This window comes from Coregonus clupeaformis, chromosome 9 (genome assembly GCF_020615455.1).
Source record: "Coregonus clupeaformis isolate EN_2021a chromosome 9, ASM2061545v1, whole genome shotgun sequence".
NCBI classification, from domain to species: domain Eukaryota; kingdom Metazoa; phylum Chordata; class Actinopteri; order Salmoniformes; family Salmonidae; genus Coregonus; species Coregonus clupeaformis.
Window position 1 is genome coordinate 25,898,351 of NC_059200.1, and position 12,851 is coordinate 25,911,201.

The following is a 12,851-nucleotide window of genomic DNA, read 5'->3' on the forward strand; positions in this document are numbered from 1 at the left end:
GTAGACCTTTGCAAAATGGTGTGTATTAATCAATTATTTGGTGAAGTGATTTAGTATAGTTTTATCTAAAAAGGATAACTTTTAAAATGTTTTACAATTGTAATTTTTATGAAATTCACTGAGGAGGATGGTCCTCCCCTTCCTCCTCTGAGGATCCTCCACTGGTGAATACTTATGTAAATGAGATATTTCTGTATTTCATTTTAAATGAAAAAAATGTTTTCACTTTGTCATTATGGAGTATTGTGTGTAGATGGGTGAGAGAAAAAAAATATTGAATTCAGGTTGTAACAGCCTGGTCTCATAGACTAGACGTAACATAGTAAAAGTGAATCCGGGACACTCAAATTAGAACGATATGTTATGTTTACTCCTGAGTGGCGCAGTGGTCTAAGGCACTGCATCGCAGTGCTAACTGTGCCACTAGAGATCCTGGTTCAAATCCAGGCTCTGTCGCAGCCGGCCGCGACCGGGAGACTCATGGGGCGGCGCACAATTGGCCCAGCGTCGTCCAGGGTAGGGGAGGGAATGGCCGGCAGGGATGTAGCTCAGTTAATAGAGCATGGCGTTTGCAACGCCAGGGTTGTGGGTTCGATTCCCACGGGGGGCCAGTATTTAAAAAAATATGTATTCACTAACTGTAAGTCGCTCTGGATAAGAGCGTCTGATAAATGACTAAAATGTAAATGTAATGTTTGGTATGGTTACATAAGACAGATGGTTACTTAAGGCAAAACGAAAGTAGGGTGGTTGTTTGGGTGTATAACGCGAACGTCTAGCAACCCAAAGGTTGCGAGTTCAAATCTCATCACGGACAACTTTAGCAACTTTTCAATTACTTACTACTTTGCAGCTACTTAGCATGTTAGCAAACCCTTACCTTAACCCTTTTAGCTAACTCCTAAACTTAACCCTAACCTTAACCTTAACCCTAACCCCTAGCCTAGCTAATGTTAGCCAGCTAGGCACCTAGCTAGAATTCATAATATATAACATGTTTTGCAAATTCGTAAACATATTGTACGTTTTGCAAATTCATAACATATAATATGAGTTGTAATTCGTAACATATCATACGAAATGGGATGATGAACATCCACAAATTAATACATAAGCTACCATACGAAACGTAACATGGCATACTAAACAGAACGTACAGAATAGTATGAAATGCCCTGAGACCAGGTTGCGTAAAACAAAATGTGGAATAAGTCAAGGGGTAGGAATAATTTCTGAAAGCACTCTATGTTCAAATCAAATCAATTTTTATTTGCCACATGTGCCGAATACAACAGGTGAAATGCTTACTTACAAGCCCTTAACCAACAATGCAGTTTTTAAGAAAGAAAAAAAGTGTTAAGTAAAAAATAGGTAAGTAAAAAAATAGCAAATAATTAAAGAGCAGCAGTAAAATATAATAACAGTAGGGAGGCTATATACAGCGGGTACCGGTACAGAGTCAATGTGCGGGAGCACCAGCTAGTCAAGGTAATTGAGGTAATATGTACAGTGAGGGAAAAAGGTATTTGCTCCCCTGCTGATTTTGTACGTTTGCCCACTGACAAAGACATGATCGGTCTATAATTTTAATGGTAGGTTTATTTGAACAGTGAGAGACAGAATAACAACAACAAAATTCAGAAAAATGCATGTCAAAAATGTTATAAATTGATTTGCATTTTAATGAGGGACATAAGTATTTGACCCCCCTCTCAATCAGAAAGATTTCTGGCTCCCAGGTGTCTTTTATACAGATAAAGAGCTGAGATTAGGAGCACACTCTTTAAGGGAGTGCTCCTAATCTCAGTTTGTTACCTGTATAAAAGACACCTGTCCACAGAAGCAATCAATCAATCAGATTCCAAACTCTCCACCATGGCCAAGACCAAAGAGCTCTCCGAGGATGTCAGGGACAAGACTGTAGACTTACACAAGGCTGGAATGGGCTACAAGACCATCGCCAAGCAGCTTGGTGAGAATGTGACAACAGTTGGTGCGATTATTCGCAAATGGAAGAAACACAAAAGACCTGTCAATCTCCCTCGGCCTGGGGCTCCATGCAAGATCTCACCTCGTGGAGTTGCAATGATCATGAGAACGGTGAGGAATCAGCCCAGAACTACACGGGAGGATTTTGTCAATGATCTCAAGGCAGCTGGGACCATAGTCACCAAGAAAACAATTGGTAACATACTACGCCGTGAAGGACTGAAATCCTGCAGCGCCCGCAAGGTCCCCCTGCTCAAGAAAGCACATATACAGGCCCGTCTGAAGTTTGCAAATGAACATCTGAATGATTCAGAGGAGAACTGGGTGAAAGTGTTGTGGTCAGATGAGACCAAAATCGAGCTCTTTGGCATCAACTCAATTCGCCGTGTTGGGAGGAGGAGGAATGCTGCCTATGACCCAAAGAACACCATCCCCACCGTCAAACATGGAGGTGGAAACATTATGCTTTGGGGGTGTTTTTCTGCATCTTCACCGCATCAAGGGGACGATGGATGGGGCCATGTAGCGTCAAATCTTGGGTGAGAACCTCCTTCCCTCAGCCAGGGCATTGAAAATGGGTCATGGATGGGTATTCCAGCATGACAATGACCCAAAACACACGGCCAAGGCAACAAAGGAGTGGCTCAAGAAGAAGCACATTAAGGTCCTGGAGTGGCCTAGCCAGTCTCCAGACCTTAATCCCATAGAAAATCTGTGGAGGGATCTGATGGTTCGAGTTGCCAAACGTCAGCCTTGAAACCTTAATGACTTGGAGAAGATCTGCAAAAAGGAGTGGAACAAAATCCCTCCTGAAATGTGTGCAAACCTGGTGGCCAACTACAAGAAACGTCTAACCTCTGTGATTGCCAACAAGGGTTTTGCCACCAAGTACTAAGTAATGTTTTGCAGAGGGGTCAAATACTTATTTCCCTCATTAAAATGCAAATCAATTGATAAAAAATTTTACATCCGTTTTTCTTGATTTATTTTTTGTTATTCTGTGTCTCACTGTTCAAATAAACCTACCATTAAAATTATAGACTGATCATTTCTTTCAGTGGGCAAACGTACAAAATCAGCAGGGGATCAAATACTTTTTTCCCTCACTGTAGATGTGGGTAGAGTTAAAGTGACTATGCATAAATAATTAACAGAGTAGCAGCAGCGTAAAAGAGGGGGTTGGGGTGGGGGGGGGCAATGCAAATAGTCCGGGTAGCCATCATTAGCTGTTCAGGAGTCTTATGGCTTGGAGGTAGAAGCTGTTAAGAAGCCTTTTGGACCTAGACTTGGCGCTCCGGTACCGCTTGCCGTGCGGTAGCAGAGAGAACAGTCTATGACTAGGGTGGCTGGAGTCTTTGACAATTTTTAGGGCCTTCATCTAACACCGCCTGGTATAGAGGTCCTGGATGGCAGGAAGCTTGGCCCAAATGATGTACTGGACCGTACGCACTACCCTCTGTAGTGCCTTGCAGTCAGAGGCCGAGCAGTTGCCATACCAGGCGGTGATGCAGTAGGTATAACTATTTATCTTGTAAAGTAAGACAACAGTATGCAACAAATATGCTTTCACAAATGTCCAGTCTGATCTTTTCCCTCAAATGTCCAATGTTTTATAATGATACATTACTGTAAAATTTCAAGCCTGTGCAGGTGGGCTCCTCATTTCACCCACAGAATATTTTTTTCACAGAACACCTACTTTAATCATTTTATGTCAAACATGCAACATCGTCTACAAACATTCCTATTGCGTCAAAACCTGTGGCTATAAAGCAGAATAGTAAAATATATTATTTTAGAAGTTATTTTCTTAGATCATCATCCTCGCCGGCTCGCACACCAGCTGGTTCTGACTCCACAGTGTTCTTACATCAGGACCACAGCTGCGGCACGCTATTGGCTGCGCCACTGCAGCTCCCGTGCGCGCAACGGTGGGAGCTTCAATGCTCTCACCCATCCAGCACTTCTTCTCATACTCACTGGCACAGAGTCAGAGCAAAAGAAGGCGAAAGATACGCTGTGTGCGAGCTGTTTGCTGGAAAAGTGGAAATTGATAGATTTTTCGCTACATCGTTTATGTAACTTCATCTTTTCCACTGAGGTAACTTCGTTGTAGCCTAGTTGGACTGATCATAGACTATATGCCCACATTGCGCTTTGCTCTGTGAAGATGGTGAGTGTTCCGGGCGCAAATGTTCATCAGGACGGGGAGACTGTAGCCTGGGAACCGAGGGGACATGAGGAGGAGAGCAATGCGGCGATGGAAGCTCGGTGTAGGGCTAGTGATGAGAAAGCTGACGGGTGGAGGTCTCAGGGAATCGTCTGGAGAAACGTTATCCTCATGGCCCTTCTGCACATCGGGGCGGTATATTCCCTCCTTGTTATCCCCAGAGCAAAGCCCCTTACCTGGGTCTGGTGTAAGTTTTATCTGCCGGAGACAAAGAACTTGACTTGTGTATCATAGCGTGCTTGTGTAACTTCTGGAAATTACCATTGCAGACGCAGTCACTCGGTGCAAGCAGGTGCCGTGCCACTGCATAGGTGATGAGATAGATGCATGTATAGCCTATTGAATGTCGTTTACGCATCCTACTCCCAAAGTTAGCTATTTATGTTGTTTTTTAACATTTATGAGTAGGCTTAACAAAGGAGATGCCATAACTATAAATAGTGATTAGTATTGTGCATGTGAATTTAATTTGCCTTAACAGAAAGGCATATTGTGTTTTTTCAATGTTATAGAGCAGAGTTACCTGTTTTGTTACACTGTAACTATCAGCTTTTTTAGAGACAGTAATTCCTCTGATTTCATAACTAAAAGGTATTCTCATGTAAGAGATGTTTCATCCAAGTCAACTAATATGTGCATTTATTGGTGTATATATGTTTTTGCTGTGAGAGCTTTTGAGATGACAATTGAACAGCTTGAACAGATTGTGCCTTTAAAATGTAATGGCATCAAGTACTCTCCATGTCAGAAACAGCAGGCATCTGAATTGGGGGACTCACTATACAACCAGGGTCTTGTTTTATAAGCATTTCTAAATTAAACCTGTTTCATATAAAGTGAGGAAGTGTATTGATTACCTAAAATATGAATATATGGTAGGCAATATCCAGAACTAATTAAAAATAATAATTTAAAATCAAGTTGTGTTATCCTCTGCCAAATGACCATGTTATTATTATTGGCTACATCCTCATGTTTAACTATTAAGATATTAATTGAGGGATTACCATCTGTCATTTGTTTCTTTTCTTGGAAAGCTTTGAAGCTGGACCAGTCACAGTGTGAAGCTGGACCAGTCACAGTGTGAAACTGGACCAGTCACAGTGTGAAGCTGGACCAGTCACAGTGTGAAGCTGGACCAGTCACAGTGTGAAGCTGGACCAGTCACAGTGTGAAGATGGACCAGTCACAGTGTGAAGCTGGACCAGTCACAGTGTGAAGCTGGACCAGTCACAGTGTGAAGCTGGACCAGTCACAGTGTGAAGCTGGACCATTCACAGTGTGAAGCTGGACCAGTCACAGTGTGTCTGGCCCTCTATGGACAGTGTGTGTCCCTCTCTGGATGACCCAGACAGACACATAGTGATGCTCAGTTCCTAGAATCAATTCCATGAGACACCAGACAGCACAGTTTTCCAAGTGGAACCCTTTTCATTAGTCTAGTCATTAATCGTTTGAACAGAGGGGACACTATTTTTAGCTGCATAGCCTCCAGTATATGAGGCCACATCAGAGACGGAAGAGGAAGCGAGACACCCCACTCGCTGTATTTTTTTCCCCCCAGTTTTTTTTCTTCTGGTTCAATGAATGTCAATTAACTAAGTAGACCAGACCCAGCTGCTATAAACACACACCCATTTAAGTAGACCGGAACTGACACATTTCTTTCAATGACAAACTGCCTGAGTGAACTCTTCATTTATCGACCATGTATGGCCACATTATTCAAAAGCACCTATTTTTGTGACCTGGGTGCCAGACAGAGAGATTTGGTTGAGCCTAAACTCTCAGCCTGGTATCCCCCTGTAACATGTATTACACTGCTGACCCTGCCTCTCTTGCAAAACAGATTTCATCTCATTGAGACTAATCTACACTGAGCAAAAATATAAACGCAACATGTAAAGTGTTGGTCCCATTTTTCATGAGCTGAAATAAAATAAGTGAACAGAGTGCCCCATGGTGGCGGTGGGGTTATGGTATGGGCAGGCATAAACTACGGACAACGAACACAATTGCATTTTATTGATGGCAATTTGAATGCACAGAAAAACCGTGAAGAGATCCTGAGGCCCATTTTTTAAAAGGTATCTGTGACTGACAGATGTGCATATCTGTATTCCCAGTCATGTGAAATCCATAGATTAGGTCCTAATTTATTTATTTTAATTGACTGATTTCCTCATATGAACTGTAACTCTGTAAAATCTTTGAAATTGTTGCATGTTGCATTTATATTTTTGTCCAATATAGATAGATACAGTGACTATATAGAAAGTCTACCCCCCCCCCATTTTGTCAACGATCTACACAAAATACTTTGGAATGTCAAAGTGGATGAAAATACCTTGATTAGATAAGTATTCACCATTTCGCCTGTGCTTAGCTCCAACCAGTTTCTTTTCATCCTGAAAATCTCCCGTCTTTGCCGATGTAAATCATACCCATACCATGATGATGTGTTGTGTTCGATTTGCCCCAAACATAAGGCTTTGCATTTAGGCCATAAAGTGTATTCCTTTGCAGTGTTTTTTTTGTTGCAGTATTACTTTAGTGCCTTGTTGCATACATATGCATGTTTTGGAATATTTATATATTTTTGCTCTGGTGTGTAACAGGCTGGCATTCACCCTTTCGGTTTTTAAATGACCCTGTTGTGTTTTCTGGTATGTGTGTTGCAGCCTATGTGTGTTTCATTGTGACAGCCCTGGGGGTGACAGCAGGGGTCCATCGGCTGTGGAGCCACCGCTCCTACAGGGCCAAGCTCCCTCTCAGAGTCTTCCTCGCAGCAGCCAACTCCATGGCCTTCCAGGTTAGTTCAAGTTCATTTTATTATTATTTTTTATTCACATTAAGTGATGAATGCATACAATAATAAAACTAGAACAGCAACCTAGCAACCCCTCAGCATCCAACCATATCAACAGGATGTAACAACAGGGTTTACCAATTTTCCAAATCAAATACAGTAGAAGTACCTCTCCTCCTGTATTCTACTCTTCCTCATTTCTCAAGTGTCCTCCATCCCTCTCTCCCTAAGCTGTTGACATCCCCTGAAGATATTAGTGGGAATCACTCTAGAGAACCTTCATAAACCATAAAGCACAGGAATGAAGATAACCTCAATGTAGTATTGCTGGTCTTTCTGCCCTTTTAGACACATAAAAGACATCACAATTTGTTTATTACATTTCAAAACAGATGGATATTAATTATTTACTTGTACTTCTACAAATCAAAAGCTATTTTTTCTTTCAGAGGCGGCAGGTAGCCTAGCGGTTAGAGCATTGGGCCAGTAACCGAAAGGTTGCTGGTTCGAATACCCGAGCCGACAATGTGAAAAACTGCCGATGTGCCCTTGAGCAAGGTACTTAACTCTCATTTGCTCCAGGGTTGCCATACTATAATAATAATATGCCATTTAGCAGACGCTTTTATCCAAAGCGTGCATAATTTTTTTTTTTGTGTATGGGTGGTCCCGGGGATCGAACCCACTACCTTAGCGTTACAAGCGCCGTGCTCTACCAGCTGAGCTACAGAGGACCACACTACTATGGTTAACACTGTGAAACAACAACTATAGACAAACTGACAGCTATAAACCTCCCCTCTGGAACCCATGACTGCATTTGATCTGAGTTTCAGGTTAATGAATCTAATTAAGTGCCTGTGCTCTCAGTCTCCTCCCAGGACCTGAAATATATTACACCACTGGTTTCTAATTATGACAGAGCAATAGGGCCATCTAAAGCAGGGAGACTATGGCTGATGTGGGCAGTCTCCTGGACAGAAAAGATAGTGGTGTTGTCATGACTACCCAGGTGCACTGTGAGAGACTTCACAATACTTCTCTTCACAAATAAATCATGAATGTCCTCCAGAAACTGAATGTCCTCTTTATGGAAAATTTGCCTGAATGCAGGATTTAAAAAGTTCATTTCACACATTTCCACACATCTTTTTCCTCCTCTCTCCTCCCCAGAATGACATCTATGAGTGGGCGAGAGACCACCGTGTGCACCACAAGTTCTCAGAGACAGATGCAGACCCCCACAATGCAACACGAGGCTTCTTCTTTGCTCACATTGGCTGGCTGTTTGTGCGTAAACACCATGCTGTCATCGAGAAGGGAAAAAAGCTGGACGTCACTGACCTCTTGGCTGATCCCGTCGTCCAGTTTCAGAGAAGGTGGGTCCACTGCCCCATTTCACATTGACCTCTAGCTCTAGCCCTGTTTGATTGATCAGAACACAACACCACCCTAGCTTTGCACTTGTCTTCCTGTGAGTCAGGGTTCCCCAACTGGCGGCCCGTGGGTGGTTTTATTTGGCCCCCCAAGTTTTCTGAACAAAACAATTTTAATTGTTGGACATAAAAGACTGTAAAAAAACACCAGTAAATCAGCTCCAAGTGATTTTAATTTAAGAAATCTGTTCCCAAGTATTCCCACGCATAATAGAGAGATTATGTAGAGACAAATGTAAGCAAGGTTTGAAATTAATACGTTTTAGTCAAACATTAAATTTGTTTGGGCTTCTTGCGGTCAATTTGCAGTCTACAAATTGTTTGTAATTATGTTCCGGCCCCCTGACCATCCGCTCAAGGAAAAATCGTCCCGCGGCTGAATCTAGTTGATAATCCCTTCTGTAAGTCATAAATTACTCTGAATAAGCCCTATGAGATATTCTCCTCCTCTCCTCTCTGCTCCTCTCATCTCATCTCCTCTCCTCTCATTTCCTCTCCTCTCCTCTCTGCTCCTCTCATCTCATCTCCTCTCCTCTCATTTCCTTTCCTCTCCTCTCCTCTCTGCTCCTCTCATCTCCATTCCTGTTATCCATCACCTCTCCTTTTTCTCTTCTTCTCTCCTCGCCCTTCCTTTTGACTCTATTATTTCCCAGGTACTATAAGACCTCTGTCCTGATAATGTGCTTCCTGGTTCCCACCGTGGTTCCCTGGTACTTCTGGGGCGAGACGCTGTGGAACTCCTACTTCCTGGCGTCCATCTTGCGTTACACCGTCTCGCTCAACGTCACCTGGCTGGTGAACAGCGCCGCCCACATGTACGGGAACCGACCGTACGACCAGAACATCAGCCCCCGCGAGAACCGCTGGGTCACCTTCGGAGCCATCGGTGAGTCTGGCTATGACCTGTAATAACATGTTATTAACTCATAAACAACTTATTCTACTGTAGTGTGTCATAATGTTGTTATATCTATGGTCACTCATTTACTGCTTTTACTTTGTAAGATTCAAATGAATGGATTGAAATGACTGGAATTGTATGCAAAAGAATACATATAACATTTGTACTTCCACCTGTCCCCCATCCTCATCCCCCTAGGTGAAGGTTTCCATAACTTTCACCACACGTTCCCCTTTGACTACTCTACCAGTGAGTTCGGCCTGCGTTTCAACCCCACCACATGCTTCATCGATCTCATGTGCTGGATGGGCCTGGCCAGCAACCGCAAGAAGGCCTCCGTGAAAATAATACAGGCCAGGAAACTACGGACAGGGGATGGGAGCTACGGGGCAGTCTACACTACACAAGAGAAAGAAGCATGAGTGGTGGTTCTCACTGAACCAAGTTGTCCATGATGAAGATGTCAATATATTCTTATACCGCCATGCATTATGATTTGCCTGCTATATTTTCTACTTTGTTATTTTTGGTCCCCAAAATTACATATTATGTTCTGACACAAAGGTGTAGTTTTTGACTCACTGGTTAGTTAATCCAAGGTTTGATGTGGAAATCAAGACAACCAGACACCTTTTTTTGAAATCAGAAAATCTAATCCTACCATTGATACTTAACTGTTGCATGAGCTTCCACAAGCCAGGTTCTGCAGTACAATACCCTGTGGAGAAGGGTTTCTACTGCAGTGTGACTGGTAGTGAGACATGAAAGATCACTCCTGCATTCAGGATACACGTGCTGTTTATTGTCAATATTTCGGTTGTCGTGTCTTGAAAAAGGTCACAGAACGAAACGTGGACAGTAAATGTCACATGCAGAGGTAATGGTGTGTGGGAGTTAACTCCTGTCACCTGTACCAAGTCAACCCACCCCCTCCAATCCTTCATCACATCTACAGATAAACTTAGGTGGTGTGAAAAATGGGTTCTGGGTACAGAATGTTATTTTATTCCCTTACCATCAATCAGAATGTATCGCCTTTGATGTATAACTTTTTTTAATCCAAGTTCAGCCTGTCTGAGACCCAGACATACAGAATACATGAAAGTCTAAATAAGTTTATTGCTAGTGTCAGCACTCTGACTGAGTGACTGGCACACTGACTGAAGAAGGACTGACTGACTGACTGACTGAGGACTGACTGACTGATTGACTGAGTGGATGAGTAATACTGGTCTTTAACTGATTTAGTCTTGAATGATAAGAGGAGTTGAACTCTATGCTTTCAGAGAATCTAACAGACTGTGGAAGAAGTGGTAGCAAGGACCTACTGTAGTTTTAAGTTTTGCAGGTTAGCGTTTTTCGTCACTAGCTGGCACAGCCACAAAGTAATCAAATCTGATTTAAAACCCTCAACTTAACCACACTGCTAACCGTAATGCCTAACCCTACCCTAACGTTAAATTAATGTTTCATGAATTTTTACAATATAGACAATTTTGACTTTGCAGTTAGCCCATCTAGTGGAAATTGCTCAGTTCTGCCTCAAGGACAAGACTCGTCCCAATAAACGTCAACCTGCTCAAGTTTCAAAGTTTATTTGTCACGTGCACAGGATACAACAGGTGTAAACAGTACAGTGAAATGCTTACTTGCAAGCTTTTCCCAACAATGAATGCAGTACTCAATTCCAATGTGAGAGGAAATAATATAAAGTAATAGTATAAAGTAATAGTATAAAGTAATAGTATAAACTAATAATATAAAGTAATAGTATAAAGTAATAAGATAAAGTAATAGTATAAAGTAATAGTATAAAGTAATAATATAAAGTAATAGTATAAAGTAATAAGATAAAGTAATAGTATAAAGTAATAGTATAAAGTAATAGTATAAACTAATAATATAAAGTAATAGTATAAAGTAGTAATATAAAGTAATAGTATAAAGTAATAAGATAAAGTAGTAGTATAAAGTAATAGTATAAAGTAATAAGATAAACTAATAATATAAAGTAATAGTATAAAGTAATAAGATCAAGTAATAGTATAAAGTAATAGTATAAACGAATAATATAAAGTAATAGTATAAAGTAATAAGATAAAGTAATAGTATAAAGTAATAGTATAAACTAATAGTATAAACTAATAATATAAAGTAATAGTATAAAGTAGTAATATAAAGTAATAGTATAAAGTAATAAGATAAAGTAATAGTATAAAGTAGTAGTATAAAGTAATAGTATAAAGTAATAAGATAAAGTAATAGTATAAAGTAATAGTATAAACTAATAGTATAAACTAATAATATAAAGTAATAGTATAAAGTAATAATATAAAGTAGTAGTATAAAGTAACAATATAAAGGAATAATATAAAGGAATAATATAAAGTAATAATATAAAGTAATATTATAAAGTAATAATATAAAGTAGTAGTATAAAGTAATAGTATAAAGTAATAATATAAAGGAGGAAAACACATGAGAAATACGAGAAGAAGAAAAACATGAGAATGCAAGCTATATACAGGCTCAGTGTCAGTACCAAAATTACAATGTGCAGGGGTACTTGAGTAACTGTTGCTTCCATGGTGACTAATTAATCTCCTACAATAATTTTAAAAACGTATATTTCTAACAGGTGCCCTTGTACTTATGGATGTTGTACTTTCACTCCTCATTATGGAAAATATGTTAGCTTCTATACTCAGTATGCTGAAAGTTCATTCTCCATATTTACTTCAGCTTGGAACAGGTTGACAACTTCACATTCTTATATATTTTTTCACTAATTGGTATTTTTTCCAATCAGATCAGCTCTGAAATAGATCTGATGTGAAAAGATCTGATGTGATTGGTCAAAAAACCAATTAGTGGAAGAAATATCAGAATTTGTCTGCCTGTGTAAACGCAGCCATAATGGGGCTAGATTGAGAAGCTACATGTGTGCTTGGAGTATTCTCAGTAACTATTCGCTTTTATCCAACTCTTTATGATGTAAATTGATATAATTATATAATTATTACATGTTAATACGGTTTCCCTATTTGAATCAGTTTGGTTCCCCCTGTTTGAATAACACAAAACCGCACCACTACTCTCAGGAAGATGTTTCTGTCAGTCTGTCTCTCTGTCATGATGTACTTTATAGTGGGACTAATTCAGATTTAATTCAATGCAAGATAGAACGTGACAAAAAGCTATATGAGATATGAGAGCATCTACCAAATGTTTAATCTATCTATTTGATTCATTGGAAAGATTAATTTCCCTCTACTGTTATGTATAATGAGAGTTAGCGTTGCCATAGTGCTTCTACCTATTACTACGGTACTGTGTTCATATCAGAGTATCATTGACAGTTGAGCTTGTGTGTTATATGCTTGTGTTTTCCTCTCCCAGTTGTGAAGGACTGTATTTGTTTTGGTTGTATTCTGTACCTGTCTTGTGTGGGTTTTATACAGTATCTATATCAATAGCCTAAACTGT

The 12,851-nt window shown here is 40.3% G+C and overlaps 1 protein-coding gene across 1 annotated transcript; it reads left to right on the top strand.

Annotated features, from left to right (window-relative positions):
- Positions 1–3,922: 3,922 nt before the first annotated feature.
- LOC121574152 (stearoyl-CoA desaturase 5-like) lies at positions 3,923–10,847 on the top strand. Its single transcript, XM_041886784.2, has 5 exons — positions 3,923–4,406; positions 6,901–7,031; positions 8,202–8,407; positions 9,118–9,350; positions 9,564–10,847. Exons 1-5 carry the CDS (start codon positions 4,160–4,162, stop codon positions 9,785–9,787), a joined length of 1,041 nt encoding a protein of 346 aa, XP_041742718.1. The 5' UTR covers positions 3,923–4,159; the 3' UTR covers positions 9,788–10,847.
- The last annotated feature ends 2,004 nt before the right edge of the window (positions 10,848–12,851 follow it).

Bases quoted from the DNA above. Each gene is read 5' to 3' on its own strand.
- LOC121574152 (XM_041886784.2), top strand. From the start codon at position 4,160: ATGGTGAGTGTTCCGGGCGCAAATGTTCATCAGGACGGGGAGACTGTA. The intron at 4,407-6,900 runs GTAAGTTTTATC...TGTGTGTTGCAG, and splicing joins GCCCCTTACCTGGGTCTGGT to CCTATGTGTGTTTCATTGTG. The intron at 8,408-9,117 runs GTGGGTCCACTG...ATTATTTCCCAG, and splicing joins GTCGTCCAGTTTCAGAGAAG to GTACTATAAGACCTCTGTCC.